This window comes from Alexandromys fortis, unplaced genomic scaffold (assembly GCF_014885135.2).
Source record: "Alexandromys fortis isolate MF-2015 unplaced genomic scaffold, M_Fortis_MF-2015_v1.1 scaffold_62, whole genome shotgun sequence".
Classification (NCBI taxonomy): domain Eukaryota; kingdom Metazoa; phylum Chordata; class Mammalia; order Rodentia; family Cricetidae; genus Alexandromys; species Alexandromys fortis.
The window spans coordinates 2,029,053-2,054,930 of NW_026067942.1; the positions used below are offsets into that span (position 1 = coordinate 2,029,053).

The window sequence follows — 25,878 nt, forward strand, 5'->3', positions numbered from 1 at the left end:
CCCATATCACAAGGCTGCAGGACATACATCCCTTCTCTGCCCATATCACAAGGCTGCAGGACATACATCCCTTCTCTGCCCATATCACAAGGCTGCAGGACATACATCCCTTCTCTGCTTTTACAGTGCCAGGTACCAATGCAGGCTGCTGTCCCCTGTGGGTGGCAGGAGGTCACACTTCGATGACTGCTGGGTGACAACTGGACTGCCAGCAGACATCCCTCTGGACTGGCTGGGAAGAGACTTCCCAGGAGGGTGGCAACAGCACAGACAACATAGAAAGAGGAGAAGGGCTTTCCATGGCTCTCCTTGCCTGCCTTCCCTTCCCTTCCGCCTCACCCATTCCTCCCCAGGTAATCATAATCTATTCCCTAACAAGTAAGGAAACAGTAACAGAACTAAATGCATTGCTAAGGACTGGAAAGAGAGGTGGTGGTGCCAGCGGGTGTCTTAACTCAGCACTTATTTTAACGGGAGAGGGCAGAGCAGCAACAGCTAGAGAAGAGATGCTTTTAACTCAGTGACACCTCAGGGACAGCAGAAGACATCTTCCCACCCTGTTATCTCAGGATCTGAGTAGAGCTCTCCCCAGCCACAGCCACCCATGTCCTGGGCGGCTTCCCAGGGGTGCCAAAAAAGAGGAGGACCTTTGTTCTTTCCTTGAAGAAGGGTAAGTGCCTCCCAGCGTGAAGTATTCTAGAACAAGAGCACAGGACCGAATGAATCATGGTGCTGACATGGGGTGGGGGTGGGGAGGGATGTCCTGTGGTTAACCACATTTTACTGGGGATTTTTATTGATTGCTGTTGTATTGAAAGAGACATGACTCAAAGGTACCATAACCACAGTCTTGCAAAGCACTGGGTTCTAGTGGAATTCAGCGGCTGGGGATGTCGCGAGCCACAGTGCGGGGTGGGAAACGGTTTGCTGACGTCATAGATATCTGCTTCTCTCCTCTGCCTGCTGATGAACTAGCAGGCTTCTCTCCCATTTCAGGCTGTGGCGGATCTCAGATCTCTGAGCAGGCAGATCCTGGGCTCTCTCTGAACGTTAGTGGTGTGTTCTCTTACCAGCTGGATTTATCTGCCAGCCATCTTTCCTGTATGTTCACAGTGTGCTGTGCCTACAAATCCACTTATTTAAAAAAAAAAATATCTGCATTGTACACAATAGCTCTTTTACAAGTCTATTTCCACAGAAAGGATATGCGCTACTGAGGGCAGGGGTAATGAGATTGTGAGATCAGAAAGGACACTGCAGTCGGTTCCTTTGTCACCAGGGTCTGGAGCACAGTGGACACTAACAGCAGCCTCCGTGGGAATGTGCACAGCCTCTTGCCCTCATGGATGGCTCTAAGAGGCCTTGAAGACATTTTTCCGGTGGATAGTGATGTCTCTGATCTCAGGGGCAGGCATGTAAGGTATGGAGGTGCCTTAGGGAAGCCCCAGGGTTCACAGAATTCACCCTGGCCAGGTCATCCTGTCCATCCACTGCACTAAGCTGCAGAATAAGGAACATGCAATTGAGGCCCTGCACAAAGCCAAGTTCAAATTCCCTGGCTGCCAGAAGATCAACACCTCAAGGAAGTGAGGCTTCCGGCAACTGTGACGCGGATGAACGGAAGGCACTTGGTAGCTAAGAAGAGACTCATCCTGACGGCTCTGGGGGTCAAACACATCCCCAGTCAGACCGTGACCCTTGGATAAGTGGTGGGCCTTGCACCCCTTCGGACTTCACTGTGTTCTCATACACCGCACCAAATCATACTCAGTAATAAATCCCACACCCTATAAAGAATAATAGCAGTAGCAGCAGCAGCAGCAGCAGTGACCGCACAGGCGACCTGAAGCACAGCATCTGAGAGGGGCCGTGCCCACTGTCTTGCTGATAGCAGTGGGGACACCTGTGCTTTAAGCCCAGGAGGTGGGACTTTGTACTTTTCTGCCTGAGGCCTGTGTTCCCCTTCCGAGCAAGTGGTCTCCCGATGACACAGCACCTACAGGTGAAAATGAACTGAATAAATGAGATCAAATCCCCCAGGTTGACACTTCCAGGGATAATCCAGACAGAACTTAAAATGAGGTTGAAGGAGCGAGAAGGATAATGTGCCATGCACTGGGGGCAGGGAGGAGGTGGCTCCGGAAGTGAGTGCCATGGCTTATAAGCTTCTGGACCTGAGTTCAGTCCCTGCTGCCGAAGGGAAAAGCTGGGTGTGACTGAGCAGACCTGGAACCCTAGTGCTACAGGGAAGCGGAGACAGGCGAGTAGGCTCCAGGTTCAGTGAAAGATGCTATCTCAAGGGGAAAAGGTAGTGGGCGACAGAACAAAACACCCGGTGTCCTCCTCTGGTCTCTATACAGATCCTCAGAGCATATGCACGGAAATCATACCGCGCGCACACACACACACACACACACACACACACATACACACACAAAATTTAAAAACATGGACCATCTACTTTGAGAAAATCGCTTTGACCATTTTTTCTAAGAAGTTGGGAAACAGGAAGAGTCTCGTTTGCTATCCTCTTGACTGGCATACTTTTAACCGGACATGGTCCTATTGTTAACTAGCTACCACACTGTTGTACGGAGGCGTTCAAGAGCTCACTCTTCTGGCTTCACTGAAAGTCTAAAAGCTCCACTCTTAGAAGCTCTCCACCCACCAACCATGCCAGGTCTCGGCAGCAGCCACGTCTCTTGGAACCTATGAATGTGACGATCTTTAGATACCTCATATTTATTATAAATGGTATCTGGGACTTTCTTTCCATCTCACAGGAACCTGGACCCTCTTCAGCTTTTCTATACTTTGAGACGGCATCAGCCATTCCTTTCAATGTATGTCAACTAAAGACATGGGCCGTACCGCCTACTTTTTCAATTGAATTCTCACAATAGAAAAGCAAGAAAGTTAAGAGCTTCAACAGTGACCAGGAAATGGATAAGAGAAGGGCAGGTTCTTCAGCCCTCACGAGGCATGAACCATTTTTGCCTGTTAGATCATTTTCTTCTTTAAAAGTCATTGAAGAGTGAGGTTTTAAAAAACAATAAACAAACCAAATCCTCATCTTAGCGAAACACAAAGTGGGGTTCTGAGAGCACAGTAGGCCTGCTGGGTTGTAGCCTGGTCTCCTCTTTGCAAAACCTGTATTTCTTGCTACTGGTTCCTAACTTGATTGTCACATGTGAGATCAGATCATGGGTGGGTGAATCCCTTTCTTGGCTCATCGACAGGTCGGGGGTCAACAAACAAAACGTCAGCATCCTCAAAGTTGAAAGGGAAGGTCCATCTTCTGTTCCACACACAAAAAAAAGGATCAGACTCCCATTACAGACACTCATCTGTCTAGACAGACGGCTAAACAGGGTCCCTCCAGGGTTAGACTTCAGTTCCCTCTGTTCAGCCTGTTGGCTATTTAGCAATTAAAAAAAAAATCAGAAAGAAAGAGGGGGGAAAAAAACGTTTAAAGACTGCAGTTCTGAGCCAACCCCTCCCCCACTACCCTGAGAGTAGTTTAAGTCATTTCAACACAGGCTACATGTGGTAAAAGTCTCAAGCAGAAATCAGATTGAGACAAAGGGGCCCTAAAAATACTCATGAAGTCTGGCTACAGATACAAGAACACAGGCCCAAGCGTCCCTTTATAGCCCTTGTGACAGCAACTTGAACTCGCTGAGGGAGCAGGGTCTCACCCAGGTATTCCTGCAGCTGGGGATGAGAAGCCACCAAAGTCCAGCTTCCCACTTTTCATGTGGGCTGCAAAGATGCTTCTCTCTGTTCCTTCCATGCCCTGGGGATGCTGAACTTTCTCTAACTTATAATCAGAAAAATACTATGTATTTTCCTCCTTTGAAGAGTGGCATGGGGGTTTTGACTGAGATTGCACTCAATCTGTGAGGCACGTTTGGTGGGACGGACATTTGACAACATTAACCAGTTCATGAGCAGAGGAGGAAGCCTTTCCATCTTCAACTATCTTCCTTAAGTTCTTTCTTGGGAGTTTTAAAGTTTGCATTGTAGAGATCCTTTACCTCCTTAGTTAGATTTCCTCAAGGGTAATTTTTTAAAGCTATTCGGTACAGGAGTGCCCCCCAGTTTCTTCTCAGTGTGTTTATCATCGGTATAAAGTCTACTGATTTCTTACATGATAAGCGTGTACCCTGCCTTTCTGCTGAAATTATTACTCTCAGGCAATGTCAAACTGCATTTATGTTCATACCTATTGACAATTTTACTCTCAGCCTTAAACAGAATCATTCCTGTCCACTGGGCAGGATGCATAGAGAGACTTGGACGATACCAGGTGCTAGAATAAATGATCAAGTGATGGCTGAGAGGTCAGCCCTAAACAAGACATTTTTACCATCCCCTCTTAGGCTCAGAGATGTGTCAGGAGAGGGCATAGAATGAATGTTAGACCCTAAAGATAGGGAGAAGCTAAGAAATGTCTCCTGGGCAAGACACTGCCATGACAGCCATGCACTGGCCGGGTGGGTGGCTCTACCTTAAAACAGGCTCACCATCAAGAATCAGGCATAGACGTGGGAAAGGGGAAAGGGAGGGGGCATAATTCCCAGGGCTGAGCTATCTGCTGCAGATGAACTCAGAATGGGGAAGTCAAGGCCTTCAGTTGTGTACCCACTGCCAACTCCACTGGGCTCTCTCGGATTGTTCCTATTCAATGGTCACAAGGATGATGGCCTTGGGTACACTGAGTACACACACATCAATAAAACAAATCAAAAGCATGGATGTGGGAGAGGGACTGGTAGGAATGAGGGGGGAGCCTCAATAGGGATGGGAGGGAGGTTCTGGGACAGAGAATTAGAATGCATCTATTCATGTATAAAACTGCAAATATCAAAACTAATAATAGAAGGGAAAATACTACAGGGAGCGGAAAGGAAGTCAGTATTCCTTTATCAAGGTGGAAAGAGAGAGACACAGGCTTGTGGTGATGAGATTTTCTTAAGCCACTTGGTGGACGCAGCATTCTTCCAGGTAGGCAATTGGAAGCTGGCCAGCCTGCCATGTGTGGAGAGATGAAAGCATCATGTGACTAAAACCAGACCTCACTGTCCTTTCTCTAGAAGTCCTCAGCATGACACACAGTACCTTTTCTATTACGGTACAGATTTACAAAATCCAGTCCCTGTCTCATTTCACAGATATTTATCGGATGCCCAAATCTGCCACATTCTTCCCTGTGTGTGGGGATTGACAGGCGGGGCAGGGGCTACTATGGAAATTTTTGAGTCCTGCTGGCTGATGGGTGCCAGTAGGACTCGAATCTTTTAGGAGGCATTAGAAAACCAGTGCACTTTAAGCAAATAAATGGTGATCGTTGAAATTCATCAGGTTGAAAACAAAATGAGCAGAAAAAAAAAAAACAAACAACACACAACTGCCGAGACAAATGGAAGGATTTTATATTGTATGCCAGAATTATTAACCAGAGCAGGTAGGAAAATAACAAGAGCACACTCAGCCTGCATCTAATGTGTAGAAAAAAATAGTTTTTGCTCTTCAAAGACCACGTATGAGCCCCGCTTCACTCTGATGAAATGTTTGAACCAGAACAAGAGAGAGAGAGAGAAAAATAAGAAAAGAAAAAACCCACATCTTTCCCTTTGTTGGAAAAGAATGATTTCCTTGTACACGAGGCACAGATGGCCCCTGGCCCCTGGGGTCCCTTTCTGTCATCTCTCTCCTCCAGATAAAATCTCACTTAAATTTGAAGGTTATCCCTTCAGGGAGCAGCTAATAGGAAGACTCTGGAGTCAGGGAGCCCACGTTCATATTCTGGCTCTGCCATCTCTCTTCTGTGTGACCGTGGGGGAAAAACACGCGATGTCTGTAAGCCTCTCCTTCCTGTCTATAAGACAGAATAATGGTCCTCTAAGGGGCCAATACAGATATTAGCCCAGAGCCCAACTATTCAGCCACTAACTGTTGGCTCTATTGTTCATATTTTTGTTTGTTTTGGGTATTGGTGTGTGCATCGGTGTTGATGTTCATGTATCTATGGTGCACATGTATGTGCATGCATGCAGAGACCAGAGGAAATCCAGGTGTCATTCCGCATATGCTGTCCACGCTTTTCATCTGACACAAACAATCTCTCATTGGCCTGGAACTTACCTAGTAGGCTACGTTGGTTACAGTGAGTCTAGGGGTCTGCTTCCCTCCCACCCCTGTCTCCAGAGCTAGGATTCCAAGCACATACCACAGGCCTGGCTTTTTTATGTAGGTTCTGGAGATCAAACTCAAGTCCTCTTGCAAGCCCCCTGCAGCCAGGGCTCTCTCTCCTGCCCTTACATCATTAGTAAAGACAGAGTCCATTCTTCCCGTCCATCAACACTCCCACCCTATGATGCCGATAAAACATGGACAGTCAGGCAGAACCGCATAGTTTTATCAGAAGCAGTAGGCATTCATCCGAAACAGAAGCTCCCAGACCACCTGGGCAGCCTTTTAAAAGCTAAAGATGCCGGGTCCCTCCACAGACAATGGGCTCAGAACTTATCCAGGTCAGCACAGATAGTGTAGGTTTGGCAGCTGATTTGAATGCACCATGGAGGCGAGAACTCCCGAACTCGCACTACCGTGCCAGGGTGAGTGATTTTCACATGCAGAGCTCAGTCACCGCATACCTGCAGGTCAGCCATGCTGGTGATTCACCTTGTTCCGTTTCTGAAAAAACAAACTTCCCTCTCCCGAACAACACTACTAGGGTTAATGATCCTTGAAGTCACCATGGTTTCCCCGAATAGGGACAATGGATGCAGAAAGTAGCAGTCTTGGGAAAACAAGCAACATGGACTAGAAAAAGACCCCTGCTGCCTGTGTGAGCACACAGAGAGTCAGCTCCGCTTCGCAGCTGAGGCACAATCCAACTGAATATTAGAAAAATGTGCTCTGACCACTTGCAGTTCAGAAGGATCCAAAACCAATTTAGACTCCGGTTGGTGGACAAAGTTCACACTCAGCAAAACAAGCCCAGCAGTTGCATCATGCACACAACAGGGCGATTCAGAAATACAGATGTCCAGCCATGTGCACAACAATGCCTTCGTTTGTTCCCTCCCCTTCCCACCACTGACCCTGGGAGCAGGCTGGAAGAGCTCAGCATCTGTTGCTACTAAGAATAGGCTGTGCCGATGATTATCTATGAACCGGTAAGCCGTGTCCTACCTTGCAGGTTCAGGGGTCCTCACAGTGCAGAGCTGTCACTGTAACAGGGGCCACACAGCAGAGGCTCCTGCCAGCCAGAGTTACTTTCCAGTCTGTTCACTGGGTACAGGGGGAAGAGTCTGGCTCTGAGATCTGTACCCAAAGTGTCACTATCAGGAGACCAAAGTTCTACACTCTAGCTAGAATCAAGAGGGATGCCATGATATGAAGGCTGAAGTCAGCACGGAGTTCACATGAGACATACGAGGAGCAGGAGATCTGGCTCTCTCTTGTAAACTGCTAGGCACCTAAGGACTCCGAGTTTCCAAGACAATTAGCCAGATTCCTTGCTGAAGACAAACAACCTCTACAGACACCTCCAGGCATGTTAGGGCCAGAAGGGCAATCTAAGACCCCATGGCAAGGGAGGTAAGCCTGTTTCAGCATTTGCTGACAAACACACACTTCACACACCACATTAAGACATGCCTCAGAACCCTGGTACTTCCAGCCATGCCTCTGCTATCGGAAAAACTTGTCCCGATCGGAGGAACAAGTCATTAAAAAAAAAAAAAAAAAAAAAAAAAAAGAAGGGAAAAGACGTGTATGTTTATCCTCCTAACATTAACCCACTCAGCATTCAGTCAGTCTCCATTGATAAGCTCTTCAGAACTGTAGACTAGGCCACATCCACAATATAAAAGTCTTCCACACTGGTGGAAATGGTCTCTCTTTCCCAGCTCCTCTACCAACTCCATGACACACAGCATCATTTGCTGAAAATGCTGGCTGTCCCCTTCTGTAGGCCAGTCCTACTGCATCCTCATCTTCTCCTGGTGCCCTCTTCTGACCCTTCTAAAATCAGGCATGGCCATGTGACTTGTGGGATATGGGTGGGGACTGTCACCACCAAGTTAGGGTTACTGATTGGAGATCTCCCAGAGCACAATATAGTCAGCTCAGAAGGCTTACTATGACAATATGAGTAAGAGAGCCATCTTTGTTGCCAGCCATTGTGATTGACAGCAGGGCTTTTGAGGCTGACCTTGAGCTTACAGAACACAATACTACTTTTCCCAGAGTCCCAACTACCACGGCACACCATGACATCCATGTGTCTACAATCAATGGGCTAAATGTATCTTCTCAATGAACCAACCTTAAAAAAGTAAGCACTTCATATAACTCTACAATTCTATTCTCCAGCCTCAGTCTTAAAAGAGAGGTCCCTTGTGGACACCTCAAATTTTCAAAGACCTTCCTGGCTGCTTCACAACTCATGATGGCAGTCGCGCACGCCCACCTGGAAGGATAAGACTGCTTCCGGAAAGCACACAACACTCCCTGCTGCTGCCAGGCAGCCAACTATAGTCTCAGAGGTCATCTTTCAGGTTGCAAATGCCATCTCCTCTCCAAGCCAAGCTAAGCAATTCTTTTGGCCTCTAGGATGGCGCTAGAAAACAGCCACATAGTGTTGACTTTTGTTTTGGTTGTTTGCTTTGGTCTGCCTGACTTCCTCGCTAAGTTCTAGACTCCCTGAAAGTGAGGTGTGTGCTAGTTAGCTGTCATTTAACTCGGTACAGCCTAGGATCGCTTGAGAGGAGTTCAGCTGAAGAACTGCCTACACCAGACGGGAATGTCTGCCTTGACGGTTGACTGGCGTAGGAGAGGCCAGTTCACCATGGATGAGACTATCTGTGGGTGATCCAGCACTATATAAGACTAGCTAAACATGAGCCTGGGAGGGAGCCTGGGAAGCAGCATTCTTCCGTGGTGTCTGCCTTGAGTTCTTGCCTTGGGTTTTTTGCCTGGCGGCCGTTGATAAAGGACTACAATATGGAAGCCAAATAAAACCTCTCCTCCTTTGGCTTTTTTGGCCACGGCACTCATTACAGCAATAGCAAAGAAACTAGAATAGAGTCTATGCTATATTCCTACACGTGCCATCTGTAGACTCAATTGATATTTCTTTTCAGATAAAGAAAGTGTAAAGTCTTGCTGTTCAGACCCTATAAATTAGAAAGCAAAATCTAGCCCAACTAAATTTTTTTTGAGTGATAAGAGACATGGCTTTGCATACTCCCTGGCTTAAATGCTGACTTTAATATTTAATCTAAGGCATTTCCATTTCATTTTCTTAGACTGGGCTCGGTTGCACAGACCGAAAGATTTGAGAGATCAGCTTTCTGCTTTGCACAGGAAAAGGTGGATTGCCATTCTCGGCGGCTAAGGCATGGTCACCTATGAGTTTAGTGCTCTGTGTCCCTGGCCACTGAGTCAAAGGGCACTACTATTACTAAACATTCCAGCAAACACATACTCTGAGAGCTGCCATTTCGTGTTTGTTACTACAGGATGGGAGACCCAGGGGATACATGAACACACAGAGGGCTGCCAAAATGGTTTCCTGTCAGTAGAGAAGAAGGTGAGAATTACTAATTCAAAGCAATCAGGGACAGCGAAATAGCTCTATAGGTACAGGCACTCACAGCCAAGCCTGACAACCCGAGTTCAATACCTGATCCCCCATAGTAGAAAGGAGAGAACTGATGTCCACACTGACCATGTGCACACCTGTGGCACCTCCACACCCCTCCGTGCACACGTGCACAATGTTCACGGCACTCGCGCGTATGCACACAGTGTCATTATGGCATAGATTTACATGGAAGTGTTCTTGCAAGGTCTCACCCCCATGCCTTATAAAGATCTTGCTGGACTTCTTGCTCCTTCTGCCTGGGCTACTCTGTGCTCCGTTCTCAACTGAACAGCCATAGTAAGCCTTTAGTCAAACCACCCTGTCTTCAGAGGAATAGCCACAGCTCTTCAGTGGCCAACAGGATCCTGTGTGAACTTTCCCTGCTTATCTTTCTAATCTCATCTCCTAGGATACTTCCGATAAACCTAGAGTATGTGAGGGACAGTCAGACAGACAGACAGACAGACAGACAGATGGTGGTGCTCTCCCACACAATCACTCTGATCTCCTTCCTGCCTCTGTTTAAATATTATCTTCTTAAATGCAACTTCCCTGCCCCGACTATATGAGAATGTTACTCATCCCTCCTTCCCCCAAACCTGCTCTTTCTCATGCTCTCTGGAACATTTATCATATCGTGCCTTCTCCTTGAATCTTTAGTTCTATCAGCAGAATTAAGATCTCTAAAGGCAAGGGTTCGCTTCTCTGGTATCCACTTGGTGCCAAGAACAGACACTCAGTAAGGACTGTTGAATAAGTTAATATCTCATAAGGAAGTCCTCTCTTTACTTTTGTTTTTCAAGAGTACTGCAAGCATTAGACATTTATTTTAGAATCCTATTTATACCTGTCGTGGATGTGGAGATCTTTGCATTAAAGCCTTATTGGGGAGTAAAATTAACCCTCTCAGCTCTTCTCACACCTCAGCAGTGATGTAAGTCATGCGAGGAGAGCTGGGCAGTTCTCAAAATAGTACGATGACCAGAAATAGATGTAAAAACTGTACTGAAATTTTCCTACTATAGGATAAAAGTCAGAGTAATGGGCAGTTCAAAAATACAGCGGACTTCTGGGAGACAGAGTATTGCACACGTCAAATCATTACTGTCCTTTCCTCAAGTTTGGTCAGATTCCCACCTGCTTTAAGAAAAATGCCATTTGGAAAGTGAAAACCACAGTGCCGGAAGTAGCTTGGCTGAGTTCGGACAGTGGAGTTTACATTCTGGGGTTGGCTAGATCCTAAGCCCATGGAATGTGTCAGGGTGGGACTCAAGCCGTAATGAGGATGTCAGTGCTTTAACCAAACACTACCCTAGGGACTTATACATTGACTTCCGCCACAACTCCAGTTCGAAGACTCAAGATCATCTTCTGAGGGCACCGCATGCACACTGTGCACATGCGTGCACACAGACAAAAAAACCTCATACATGTAACATAAAAATGAGCGTCTTTCAGAGCCCACAGTTGCCTAGTTGAAGGCATCTGAATGAAGGGATTACCCACTTGTCTGATGCCAAGCTGCTTCTCACCCATGTGCCCAATTCACTTCACTGAACTCTCAAGGAAGGCCCTTCCCTGTGGCGGACAGGGAGCAGGGCTTTGCATGGTGCTATCATTAAGAGGTCTACCTCAAAGTTTGTAGGTACTTTGGAAAAGGAGAGGCACACAGTGAAAACTCTGACTGGCCTGTGCACTCAGTGGCCCTCCCTGGCAGCACCAGCTGATCAAACAGAGGCTCTGCTGGGTCTGAAGTCTTCCCCAAGGGTGTCTGTGAGTAAACAGACCGGCAGCAGCATCGCTGGATCCACTGGCTCTCACAGCTGCAAATGCCAGTGACTCAGGGACCTCAGGAGCACCTGTGGACTGTTTAGAGCATGCACCCTCCCAGCAGCCCCCACCCCGCGCTTCTGACTCCACCAGTCTGGGACAGGCCCAAAGAAGCTGCTCTGTAGGATGTCCTGGCTATACAAACACAGGCCGTGCTTGGAATGCCACCTTGAAATTTCTGCTTTTTAAGATTTATTTATTTGATTTTATGTGTTTGAGAGTCTTGCCCACATGTGTTTCTGCCCTATACTGTGCCCAGTACTGTGGAGGCCAGAAGAGGCACCAGATCTCCTGGAACTGGAGTCACTGAGAGTTGCAAGCTGCAAGGTGGTTCCTGGGAACCAAAACTGGGACCTCTGAAAGAGCAGAAAGAGCTCTTAATCCTGAGCCACTGCTCCAGGCACCGTCTTTAAACCTTAATGGAGCCACTGGAAAGCCTTGTACTAAGTCCTTACATGAGTTCATCTTTGCAACTGTTGATCTAGGCATCTGTAGAGAGACTAGGCATCTGTAGAGAGACTATCTGTTGTCTCTCCTGCTTATCCAGGTCTGAAACTCCAGCTCCTCTCTCCCTCCTTTCCTTCCTTCCCCACCCCCACCTCCTTCTATTAGACAGACTCTAGCCCAGGGTAGCCTCAAACTCGCGATTCTCCTGCTTCCGTCTCCCCAGTGCCAGGATGATTGACATGGGCCCTCCATACCCAGCCACCTCTCCAATCAGGCGCATCCAGCCTTTTGATATTGCAAAAAGATGTTGTCATCTTCAAAGTTCACGCTTGGGAAACACACAATTGGGTTTTTAAAAATTGCAAAAAAAAAATTCATAAAATTTTAAGTGAGTTTGCGTTGCGCCGCACACACAGCCGACCTCGGGCACGTGCAGTCTGAGTACTGGGCAGATCTGTGGGAGGCCAGCTGTCGGCTTAGGCAGGTTAACCTCACCTTTATGTATTATTTGGGATGAAGAACTTAACAGGAGAAGATGGTTCTTCAAGATCACAGCCTGTGATAGCATGGTTAGAACACAGAGTGCCTGAGGGAGCATCAGGGAGCAGTCACTGCAGACACTGGCACATCACCAGCACTCACAATACCTGGGAAAGAGAGGAAGAGGCGCCTCACCCCGCCTGCTATCTGCTCACCCAGTGGTGTCTCCTTGGAATGGAGGGATAATTCAAATAGATTTACATGGAAGTGTCCTTGCAAGGTCTTGAGCTGCTGGACATAGGCTGACTTCACTGAATGAGTGTTCGAATCACAGGCATGGAGAGAAATTCACCCAGATTCTGGATGCTTGCACCTGGCTGACACTCACTTACTCATGTTTTTATTCAGTTACTATTTCTAAGGCAAAAACAAACAAACAAACAAAAAAAAGGAGGTGCCCAGGACATAGAAATCTGTCCATCCCACCCCCTATCTCTCTCTCTCTCTCTCTCTCTCTCTCTCTCTCTCTCTCTCTCTCTCTCTCTATCTCATGACCAGTCTTTTCAGACAGGTCAATCATTAATCTGGAGCTCATCAGATAAAAAAGAAAAAAAGGCCAGTGAGGCCCAAGGATCCTTCTGTCTCCAACTCCCAGAGTTACAACTGTGTGCCATCATGGCTGGCACTGTCCCATAGGTTCTGGGGATTAAACTCAGGTCCCCCTGAGTACTTTATTGACTGAACCATTTCCTGGCACCCTGTTAAGGGGTCTTTCCTGGAAGACCTCAGAGGGGTCTGCCACAAGGGGAGGAAAAGCCCCCAGTATATAAGAACCTACCAAAGTCTGAGCCCTCCATCTCCTTCTTCACCCTCAGAGATATTCAGATCAATTCCAGGTTCCCCAGGGAGTGCTAGAGTTTCACGTGTCTTATTCACTAAAGGAAGAGGAAAGCTCTCGGCAACCACTAACTGAGAAAAACCTCAACAAAGCAGAGGGATCAAAGAGAAAAACTACCAGGAACCAGGAAAGGGCTCAGCCTGCTTACTGGGCAGAAGGGAAAGAGGAAATTCACCTAAGGTAGTAGGTAAGAGAGTTACAAAATGATTGAGCCTGGGTTCCCAAAGGAGAGGAGAAGCAGGAAGAAGTGAGTTTGGAGCCTGTGGGTAGGGTGGAGCGAAGCCAGGTCACACCTGAATTCCAATGTCAGCTCTGCTACCAGCCAGTTCTGGGACAAGGACAAGGAATTCACTTCTCCAAACCACAATTTTCTGAAGAAAGAAAGGGAGAGAGAGACAGAGAGAGACAGAGAGAGAGGCTGTCCCCCTGGCCTCTGTCACTAACTCAGGTCTGAAGGATGGCGGTGCGGCCTGGGTAACGGATGTGGAGGGGATTTGACAAAGCTCTGCCTTTACTCATTTGTTTCCATTTTCCCTTCCAAAACACTGGTCAGCAAATGGTAAGAAATAACACATTTAACTCTTTGGTTTAAAGAGGAAGAAAATAAAAATCCAGAACTTAGAAACCAAATGCAACCTGTCTGACACAAGAGCTGGCCCAGCAGAGATGGAACATTTTACTGTTTTGACTCCCATTGTTCCCTCCAGCCACTGTGAGGCCTTCTATACCAAAATAAAATGATCAGCATATACTCTTCACAGAACTGGGCTATTGCTTTGCCTTGTGCTAGAAAAAAATCCGTTTCGGCCACTCTAAGTCACAGTAGTTCCCAAGAACTGAGGCCGGGCATCGCAGGTTGTTGCAACATGGGATATCCAAAGAATCAGGCTTCAGCCAGGGCAGTAAAACCATCCTGTCTGTGCCTATGTAGGACCTCCATGTACGTGTCAAGAGTCCTCACCAACTTGGTCTGTTTCTTTCTTCCTGTGTATGGCTCAGAGACAACTCAGTCATTGAATTCCTTGAGTGTTGGCTTGCTCAAATCTTATTTCTGCGGACTCACTGCCCAGGACACAGTAGGCGTTCAATCACTATGAATGGAACCAGCTGATGTCCCAAATCAGAAGGTAGTGGACACTGGCTGTTCTATGACCCTCATTCTAACATGTGGAACTAAGGGTCTCACACTTGGTCTCTGGGTTCAGCTAGTTGACGGTCTACCCTATGACAATTCATTTTCTCATACAACACAGACATGTCCACAACGATGGTTAGAGATGATGGGTCAACAGGGCTCTCCCAGGAGCAGGGCTCTCCCAGGAACCTCCCTCTGTCACTTTAAAGGGGCAAGGATCACCTTTCATTACAAGAGGCATTAATTCAACAGCTCCAGTGTATCAAAAACTAGGAACGCAGACACAAACAAACTCTGCAAAAGGGGGCTCCCATTAATAATCACGCCTTACTCTAGGGCCCCCCAGATAAATGGCCTCTGTGGGGATCAATGGCTCAGTACTTTAAATCCCTCTGTGATCCCTAACACAGAGCTCACACCTGGTAGTCATTCTTGCACGTGGAGCGGTGTGTCACTTCCGGGCTAGTCATCAGCTCTCTGGAAACCGACTAGAAAATCCCAGGCACTTTTGGGACTGCTCACCTACAAGCTGTCTATCGAAATCCTGGCTCACCTCTGACCAGTTCCCCGCTGGAGACAGACACAAAAGACTCGGTATCGCCACGCCAAAGGAGGAAGAAAGTGGATGAGTATACTCACCAAGGTACCCACAGAGCACCTGGGACTGTCTGGAGCAAAAGCTGCCCACTGAGCCAGAGGGTGTTGTAACAACTGGGCAGACAGCTAGGGGTTTTAAAAAGCAGGTATTAGCTATTTTACTGAAGACATGCCCAGCCCAGAACTACACTAAGATTCCAAGTAGGAAAGGGACTTGCTGGCTAGTCTTACCATCCCCCCACCCCACCCCTCAAGATAGCAGACATCTGATAACCAGGGCAGGACAATAAACCCTCAAAACTCTTGGCTCCCACCCTGATTTCTAGTCCCTGATCTCCTGCTATGCTGTACCCAGCAGCCCGCATTGCTCGAGGCAACTGCCCCTTTGACATGCTTTAATAAAAAAAACAACAACTTACAATTTATACTGAACTGGGGAAAAGTAATACCTTGAATTATACTAAAGATGAATAAGAGAGGTCTTGACCCCCTTGGACAAAAGAGTCTATTGTTAAGAACAAAGCTTGAGTTTTTGTTTGGCCGGCCTAGGTTTCGCTGTTCTTAAAAACCACCTGTCCTCATTTTTCACCCACATATCAAAACCCTTTCACATTTGGGTCAGAAATCCAAAGGCCTGTTGATTTAGAGCTATGGGCCTGCAATTTCAAAGTTAGCACATTGTGAAAGAAATTAAACATGTCTTCCTTGGAGCTGGGCTATTCAGACACCCCCAGGCTTTTATATTTAATGCACAGCAACCGAATTTAAAGGTTGCTGCCTTATTCTCAGAGAAAGAAAATACACTGAAAAACAAAAACAAAAAAAACCACACATGTACGTTTGTATATCAAAGGGAGGAGAAAACATTGCTGTGTGTTCGAAGGAACAGCTTTCTTCTCTCCAACAGGTTTTTTGCATGAGAAGATGGGGATTAAAATCCATTGATTTTTCCACGAACTTACCCATATTTTTGTATGTACAATACAAACATGTTAGCTCCCACCTCCCAAAAAAGATGGCAGATTTAAAAGCCTAGCAAATACAAGGCATTTGAGTGACACATGCCTTCCAGTTATCTGGTTTGCTGGTGACAGAAGCTGTGCCTACATCCAGGTCAGGCAAGAACACAGGTTTTCCAGCGCTTCATATTGGTTTAGAATCTGTGTGCCTTCCGCCTGCATGCTTGGATGGGTGTATCTTCTACAGGTAACCAAGGCCCTTCAGAATGGACTGGAACCTTCTTTTAATAAGACAAAGGCTTCCTGGACTCCTCCACACATGCCATTTTAGACAGGGACAGCCGTTCCTATGCTCTATATAATTGACCGTCTCCAAAGTCCACCCCTCTAGCAAGACCCCAGTGACACATGCTCACGCACGTGTGGATCGGATTTTCAAGCCAGAACACTCTTTGGTTCTGAAATGGGGCCCTGCATGGCCAGTGTGGCAGGGAAGGTGAAGGTTAGTGATGACCCTGTCACCGCACATGCTGCTACCATATGCTGCCTCGAGCCGACATCTGCGCCCATATGTTCCCCCCAGGAAGCAACTGCGCTGTTTACTTTTAGAGTTTCTCCACAGTCTGATAGGGAGAGGGGATCCCTCACCCTGAGGATAAACTGTTTGTCACAAGATTAGCAAGTTTTCTCTTTCATATCTGACCTTCAGAGAGCCGTGCTGAAAGTTATCCTAAATAAAAATCTCAAGGAATATAATCAGAGGCGGGCAGAGATGCAGAGGGAGCTGCTGGCTCAGCAGCAAGTGTTCCTCTGTGTGATGGCCCTATGCATTTCTTGGGGGGAAACCTAAGGCCTTTCCCTGGGAAACAGCACCTTCTTCAGGCCAGTACAAGCTCTGATACAGCAGAGATACCAGCCATTCTGCTCATTGAATTCAGATGGCTGACCCTGCCCACAGTCATCCAGACCTCAGGGACACAGGTGAGAATGGTGGGAGGGAAGGAAGTGCTGCCCTTGAATCCTTAAGTATGCACCTTTGGTTTGCCTCTGCTCCACTAGGAGCTGAAATATCAATATCCTTCCTTTTTTCCTTTTCTTTCTGTCCTGTTCTTTTGCCTCTGCCTGTTGTGTGGTTTTTAAGCAGGGCCACAGGAAAGGGATCTCTGGTGGGAGCTGACATCACAGAGGGTAAGATCACAAACTGTGTGGGGCAATGACGGGGACAACAGGGACTCCTCGGGCCACAGAAAGAAGTCCTCACTGTTTAAGCAGCCAACAGACAACTTACACACGATTGTGTAAGTGGTGAGGCGGATGCACAGGTTTCTGTTTTCAGGTGACTGAAGCTCTGGTTATCTGTGACACTGTGAGGTAAGAAAGACAGGGAAATCCAGACACATTCAGAGAGGAAACTGTTCAGAGGATCTGGATGCTCATAAACTGGGAAAGAAGATTGCGAGCCACACAGACTGTAAGATGGAGACAGTGTTTCCCGCAGACACTTTACAAAGTAACTAAAAACTATGCTGTGAATGATGGGAGTCCTGGGTGCTGTTTTGGTCTAAGACTGGTAGGACAGAAAGCAAGACAATGAATCCACAACTTACAAAAGGATACTTTTTCTTTATTCTAGCTGGCTGCTTAATCTTGAAGGACCCTGGGGTTTAGCAAAAGGCCTTTCTTGGTTCTAAGTGGCAAAGAGTCGGACTGGTAGTTTTTAAATTCGACTATGCCCAAGAGTCCCCTCTGATGCTGATTATGAATGCAAATTACCAAGCCTTTGTCACGCCCCTCCTGATTATCACCCACAGCTGTCAAAGGGGTTCCAGAAACCCTTATCTGGGCAAAGAGGCCAAGGGTACCTAGTTTACAAACCATCCAGGAATACTGTGTGCAATTTGTTGAGTGTAATTAATGGCATCTAAAACTCTCAATCAGGGCCAAAGGGATGGCTTGGTAGTTAAGAGCACTGGCTACTCTTGCAGAGGATCTGACCTATGTAATAGCACAAAACGGTTTGTAACTTCAGTTGCAGGGAATCCTATATGCTCCTCTGGCTTCCAAGGGCACTGCATACACATGGTACACACATGTACATGCAGGCATGCTCATACACATAAAATAAATATATCTTTTTCAAAGTCTCAATAAACTTCATGTCAAATTAGCTCCTGAAAAAAAAATCCTCCCATACTCTCCATATAGACACCCACAGTACCTCTCTTTCAATAAGAATAATTATACAACCGGGCGCTACCATTTCCTCATAATACTGAACTACTACGACTTTCAACTGCTCTGAGAATGTTCTACACACTAGGGGCTTCACTCAAGGCCCTCTTTCCGTGCCGTGAACACTTGTGAAAACAGAGCTGGCTCCATACACAGTTTCATTACTGTGATATTTTCTGACAGTGGGATGGATTCTTCTGGACTATGCCCCCCTCCGAGACAGACTGTGCCCACCACTGTAGCCCACAGAAACAGGAAGCACGGGTTTCCAGGGAAGAAAAGTGACCTTCAGGGCATAGTTCCCTTAGGCCCGCCTAGTGACTTCAGCTAACACATTGAACAACTCGATGGAGAGGCAGAAAGGCTGACTCTGCTCAGATCAGCAAGGTCTGCTGTTGTGGTTGTTTGTGTTGTTTTCATGCTTCAAGATGTCTCCGATATAAACAAGATGGTGAGAGAAAGGAACAACTAACCTAGGGGGTTCACAGTCATCTCTAAATGTGGTACCTGCTGTCTCAGTGCCAGGAACGCAGGCTATAACTCAGCTTTTGCGCTGCCCCACCACTTTGGGACCAGGCAGGAGTTTGGTAGCATCCTCTGTCCCTATTCTCAACTTCCAGAGCTTCAAATGCCAAGGGATGAACTCAGATGTGGAAAGCTAGACTAACAGAGAGACATCCCAGGGGATGGTTTCTTCAATAAATCCTTCCCCTCTACAGAGAAACAGCCTTTATCTGGGACTGCTCTTTTCTCCTGGCCTAGGGTCAGAGTACACCGTCGACACTTTTCAGGATTTTCTGAGCTAGTTGCTCAATTACAGAACTCTGTTATAAATCAAGTACGAACAGTTTCAGTACGACCATGAAGATGTCAAAGCGGAAGTGAAAACGGGATTGAACTGGAGGATGAACTATGAATGGCCCCCTAAAAAAAAGAATTTCCCCAAATGGAGAAATGGCAAAGTCCTACCACATCTGGGGCAGACAGAGTGATCGGTGATAAACTTGACCTAAGAAGCACTGACATTACCAACAAGGAAACCAGCCCAAAGCTTAAAGATTAGACTGCATTTCCCAGAATACCCCACTGACACTTGGGCAATAAGAACTACATCCCCGCGCTGTCAAAAGTCCACCAAGGACAACCACCTGATGCTCTGCTGTTGCTGCTTTCAGGCGGAAGGACTGCAGAGCTCGCCAGTCCTGCGGTCTGTCAGCTCGTATCTTGGAGCCAAACGGAGCATTCTTGTTCACGAGAATGAAGGAATGAGGGTTCCTACGGCAGCCCGAGGTTATGAATGGATGGTGATCTGTGAACTAGCTTGTTGAGACATACGTGGTGTTTGTCAGTGTGCTGTGGGCAAGATAGGGAAAGCCACGTGAACAGAGCCAGAATCCAAGTCGTGGCATTTTTTTTTCTTTTTTCTTTCATGAGATTGGAAAGATCCTGCAGAATTTCCTGAAAGTAACATCGCCAGAGAGCAGTTCTCACATAGCTACTCCATGACTGTGCCTTCAGATATGTGGAGTCTCCTCTGCAGGAAGAACCTGACTCCTAATTACCAGCGTGGAAAGAGCCAGGAAGGCCTGAGGCAACAGAGGAGACACTCTCCCTGGGAACGGAGATGCACGGAGCCTGCTAGAGTGAAGGAGAACAGCTGCCTGCCGAGGGTTGGAAACGCATTCAAACTATTTTCAGACGGCTTGGGCTTCACAACATCCACGGAGTATTTTCCATCTGCCTTTGGTTTCTCAAGTCATTGTGGCTAAAGAAAAATCTAAGCCAAACATTTCTAACTTATCAGGCCTAACGAATCCAAGTGCTGCTTGAGAGGACGAAGGGATGGTAACAGTCCACGGGACAGGGTTTGCTCGGCTCTATGAAACTCTCTCCTCTTTCTAAAAGACCTAAACTCAGTCCGATTCCTCCTGAATAGCAGTGTTCTGGCACCAGTGAGCAGTGTTCCTAGGTTGTCCTAAGAAATCCAGGGTACAGATCCACTGAGGAACACCATACAGTACACCATTAGCCAAGACCAGAGGGCTCAGAGTAGGTGCAGGACTGGTGTGGGTTCCTTTTCCTCCTCAGATCATCTGGGAGGACTCCTGAGAAGTCCCTTCTGGCCCTCTCAGCCAGCTTCCTCTTTGAGACTTTCACTCTCTAAGCTCCTTCACTGGCTGTAGTTGTACCTGACTATTCAGGGCTAGGCCAGAGGTGGTCTCTGGTGAAAGTGCATCTACCCTGCTTGACCAACACTGTCTGACCCGGCTCCTCACTCTCTCCAAATGGCTGGCTTCCTGCTCACTGGGGGAGTTGGGACAGGCTGCTGTGAGGTGAGACCTGGCCCTAAGGTGAAGCCGTTGTGGAAGCTGTTCCCATCACACTTGCTACACCCGCGCGTCACAACCCTAGGAACAGCTGTGATTTTCTTCATGCTTACACACTGAGAAACTGAGGCCCAGGCTTCAGAAGAAGTGTGCCGAGCAACAGCAAAGCCAGACTTTGATGTCAGTGTCACAGCTCTGAAAGCCTATACCAGGAAGGACACATTGTGAGTCAAGATATGACCCCATTTTTACAGCCCCACTTCCCTTTCTTCTTGCTGCAATGTCCTTCCAAGTATTCTCTTGCTTCTACTTACTGGGTCTGTCTAGCTCTAAAACTCAGACTCATTTTGCCTTCCCAAATCAATTATTCCCTGCAAGTATCATAAAGTGTTTGGGAGGGGTTGCAGTACAGGTCCAAACCAAGGACTTGATAAATCATAACTTTACTATCAACCAAGTGCACAGATAAAAGTTGAACATGTTGAAGGAAAAAAAAAAACCTTCCAATTTTGTGTAATCTTCAGAGATATATTTGTTTTCCAATTCTCCACAGGACAGAGTCATCCTCAGATGGACTGACCAGTGATGCCAGGTCAAGAAAAGCCATACTAAGCTACTCATGGTGGCACATGACTGTAATTCCTAGCTTGTTTGCTGGCAAGGACCTTGAAATGTCATAGAGTTGTGGCAATAAAAATGGCTACAGCCGGTACCTCAGCCATGAGGCTGGAAAGCTAAGGAATGGGCTGGATCCAGCCTTCAAAGCCACGGCTTTAGTCCTACTGATGTGGATGAGCAGTAAGGTAAAGAGTTCAAGGTAGCCCGGATTGCATATTCCAAGGTCTGGCCTGCAGGTTAAGACCCTATATTTACCAAACAAACAAGAAAAGTAATGGTGTTAGGGCCGTTATTATCATCAGTGAGCAAACCCTTTATGTATAGAACATATTACTGATATACTAATATCTGGATCCTCAGTTGTCAAAATGGAAATGCTAGGGTCAACTTCAGTGCGTGACTTACAAAAATGAAATGAGGCCCGTGTAAATATTTAAAGTCAGGCCTGACACACAGAAGTGCCCGGTAAAGGTTCAGCTTCTTCTTGTCCACGTCAGTATAATTCCCTAAAAATGCAGAACCAGGAAAGGAACTTGTGCTGCCTCAGTACAGAGACACTGAGTCCTTTAATCCCTGATGTTTAAGGGGAACAGGTTTACCTCTAGGTTTCCTGGCGCAGGTCATTTTGGAGGCTTGGTCTTACTCAAGAGATAATGTTCACTCATTGAACATTTACCGAGCAAGGACAACGTGTTAGGTTCTGTAAGAACAGAGAGGATTCAGGGCATCTCAAACCCAACTAAGCAAAATAGTGAAAGGAGGCAGAAATAAGAAATTAACAACAGGGCCAAGATCTTGGGGTGCAGAAGGAGCCAATTACATGTATTCAGAAAAACCAGAGATGGTCTCTTACGGAGGAGCCATTTTCTTAAGTCTACAAGAATCTTCAAAACTGGTTCAAGACAGTTCACCCAGTAGAAACAACATAAACAGGTCCCGGAGACATGAAAATGTCTGGATAAAGGGCAAAAGGAAAAGGTTGACAGAATCTAGTGTTCAGGCATAGATTTGGTCAGGGGACGGGCTGAATAGGAAGAAAGCAGAGCTGACCTCTGGTCTAGAATTGCTAAGTGCTTAAAAGAGCTGAGGCCTAAAGGCCGCCTGAGAAACAGCCACAGGGAACAAGGGACCTGGATTCACTGGATGAAACTTCTACAGAATGATGTGGGTATGTATGCCAAGACATCCCAAGACAGCAGAAGTGGTCCCCGGGGCGTCACATCTTAATACCTCCGAGATCCATGCTAACCAGTCAAGCACTAGAATGAACAGGAGTCGTCTTCCCCTTCTAGTGGTGGGTAATGCCGTGGTACCTTTTAAAGTCAATGAATAATGACCGGCTTGCAAAGGCCTGCTAAATGCAGAACCTGCCTAGGGCCCCTTCACACCCAAACCTCTGTAATCTGCTGAATGAAGCAGGTGGCTCAGTGGGGAAATGAGGTCTGCCAAATCTCAAAAACACAGCGGGTACTAGGTAGGGAGACAAATACCCATCACCTTGAAGGGCAAGGGGCAATTTGGATTGGGAGCCAGGAGTCAAGGAGGCTTGATGTAGAGTCTGGGTCATCCAGCCAACACAGGAGGCATGGCGGTGAGGCATGGCGGTGAGGCAGTAGGGTCAAACACCCGCTTCTGGCTATCAGAGGTTAGAAAAGAAACAACCACCCACCCGAGGCAGCTCTAGAGTTTCTTCTAAACAAAGGGCGGAGGTAAACCTTTTGGTCTAAACAAGCCTGTCCCAGAATCCCTAACATGTTATTAAATGTAAAATAAAATACCCAGAGAACAATGAATTTCTGGGTTAACTACTATCTCTGTTTAAAATACATTAAAGAGCAGAACACAGGCACACCAGATGCTTTTAAAAATGACAACAGAAACATCTGTTTATCTCAGCCAAAGCCACATTTCGTCAGGCTGCCGGGAAATTGCCAAGTGGGTTCCTTGCTGAGGCTGAAGGACAGACCGGAAAAGCGAGGAGACCGCGGAAAGGGCTGCTCCGGGCAGGAACCTGCTTGCTGCCCACCTCACTTGGGGGCTTGTGAAGGACATGGCAGGAACAAGGGAGAACGACCTGGGCCAGAAACCTATCATTGCACCCTTCTCCCAGGCGCCTCCGCCCTGCCTTCCCGAACCTTCTAAAACTGCAGCCTGGAGTGTGTTGTAATCTCTGGGCAAAGGCCCCGGAGTCGCTGACCTCCTTGATTCTAACCCAGATTTGATGTGGGTTCAGCAGTGAGTCACTACCCCCTTTTTCACATCTCCATTTCCTCTAGGAAAAACCATCTGTCATTCTTTCATATCTTCACACGGAAGGTGCCTGAGGAGGTTACATCAGCATCTTTGCAAGAGGCAAACTTTCAACACCTGCACCTCCTCACCTTGACCACGGGGGGCGCTGTGGAGACCTAGCGGTGTGGTTAAGTGGACCACACCTGCTCTTTAATCTTGGGGAACCCCCTAGCCTTTAAAACATGGAGGTCTACTCAGGAGAGGCAACAGCCTCATGGGGCAGCAAAAACTACCTGCCTGTTTCAGTTATTAACCGTGTTTTAATTTGAGGCTTCTCTCACCTAGTCCGCTCTTGAAGGAGGGGAATGCAGAGGAACTCAAGTGTAACCACAGCCAGGCATTAGAAGGAGTGTTGGCCACAATGCAATAAAAAGCGGGAATTAAAGTCTGGTCTGCTGTGCATTAATGACTTTATGGAAGCCAAGAGGTCCAAGCCAGTCTTTATTCTCCAACCCCCATTCCTCTCTCTGACACATAATTCATATACAAACACACACAGAGAATCTTTCAGGAGAGAAGATAAGAACACATTTCAAAGCAAAGCTACTGCTAATATTCCCCTTCGTTGGGCAGTTGGCCCAATAGACCAGCAATCTGTACACTGAAAGACAGACTCATAATTTGAATACCAAGTCATGTTTCTCAAAACCATCACGTCATTGGTAGTCATTCTACATCCCACAATTTCGCCTGGAAAATTACTGGGCTACCAGAAAAGGAGAATTGTTTAGTATTAAATGTTTAGCCTTCCTGTGAAAGAATTACAAAGGATATCTAACTGTGCTATTTCCAGGATATATACTTCCATCCACTAAGAGATATAAGCCAACATGGCTACCTACTTCCTTGGCTTGCCCAGGTTACAGATTCCACTCTTCATTAACACAGACTAAAAAATCCAAGATAATTCCTCTATTCTTTTTTCTTATGTGCTGACTGGCATATGTCTGATATTGACTGGCATTCCTAGTAAACGAGAGACCCAACCCTGTTGCTGAAGGTCAGTGAATGGGAAACTTGATTGTCTCTCATATATGAGTTTCAATATTATAGTCATACATATATGCCATACAAAATAGCCTAATCCATACTCTATTCTGATAATTCTCTATTTGATGATTTTATTTTAATATCTTTTGATGGTAAAGATATTCTATTGTTGCTATTGCTTTTAAAACAGTACCCAAGCTAACCACCAGGGAGTTGTGGCTTCCCACCATGGGAAGCTGGATAATTCTCTGGTATATGATAAGGCTGCCGTCTTCATTATGATAGGATGGAAGACCAGCAGCAGCACCCCACCTCCAGAGGAAGAAAGCTATTTTCAGACGTTGCCACAGCAGAAGCTTGTGGAGTAGGGGGAGGAAAGGGCAGGAGCAAAGCTGCCACAGTTAGACCCATAACATGGGCCTGCTTTCTTGAGAAGAAAGTAGAGAGGAGAAGCCAAGCACGTGGTGAACTCCTGTAGTTTCAGCTCTGGGGACCATCAGGCCAGAGAGTCATGAGTTTGAGGATTTCCTAGACTATATGACAAGTTTAAAGCCAGCGTGAGCTATATCATGAGACCCATATTAACAAGACCGGGCTTGGGATATAGCTCAGGAATTGCTTTCTTGCCATAGGAAAGCCTCAAACTTAAAACCAACCAACCAACAAATAAAATTAGACAAAAAGAAAGAAAGAAAGAAAATGACTTCCTCTTTCCCCACCACGTCTCCATGGGGTTTAATATCAATTTAGATTCTTCTTAGACATAATAGAGTCACTTTTTCAGAATTTCGAAAGCCCTGCACAGCATCTTCTGAATAGCTGCACCTTGAACTTCAAAGGGAATAGTCAAAGTGTTTGACATCACTAACTACTGCTGGGCAAGCTATCAGTAAACTCCAACACAGCTCCACTTTGCGTCTTAAACTAACAGAATGTGAAAAGATCAATATGAAGAAATGCAAAACTAATCAGACCCCTTCTTTAAATGTTGACATAGTATTATTTATACCCCATAAATACATTCTTGGCTAAAATTCATACTAGGAGCTTGGCATCTGGCCAGTTCTATTAATATCTACTTTATTTATACAGCACACTTGGCCAAGGATAATATTTAAGACAAAGTATGCCTGAGGGCATATACAATATCTCTTATATTTTCACTTTTAAATCTCCACATTGCTAAAAATATTGAGTTTGAACTTTATAAAATGTCCCGCGAAGGGCTATCAACCATCTGTGGTGATATATAGTCACCAAGTACAATTAGGGCATATTTGTAATACTTGAGTTGAAGTCACTCCCTGAACACTAATAAGATGGTGGGGGAAAGGAAAAGAAAGAAGAAGCAGTGATCTTTCCCATGCCTTCCTCTGTGCACTTGTGGCCCTCTTCAGATTCACTGCACAGCACAG

General features: G+C 46.5%; 1 protein-coding gene across 3 annotated transcripts in view; it reads right to left on the bottom strand.

Annotated features, from left to right (window-relative positions):
• The window catches only part of Tgfb2 (transforming growth factor beta 2), an 82,100-nt gene that overhangs the window by 52,293 nt on the left and 3,929 nt on the right, over window positions 1–25,878 (bottom strand). For 2 of the 3 annotated variants that reach the window (XM_050148219.1, XM_050148221.1), the window contains exon 2: window positions 15,088–15,171. The exons of the other annotated variant lie outside the window; for it this stretch is intronic. In XM_050148219.1, the coding sequence (XP_050004176.1) occupies window positions 15,088–15,171 (84 nt within the window). The remainder of the gene's footprint in view (window positions 1–15,087; window positions 15,172–25,878) is intronic. 3 annotated transcript variants of the gene reach the window in all.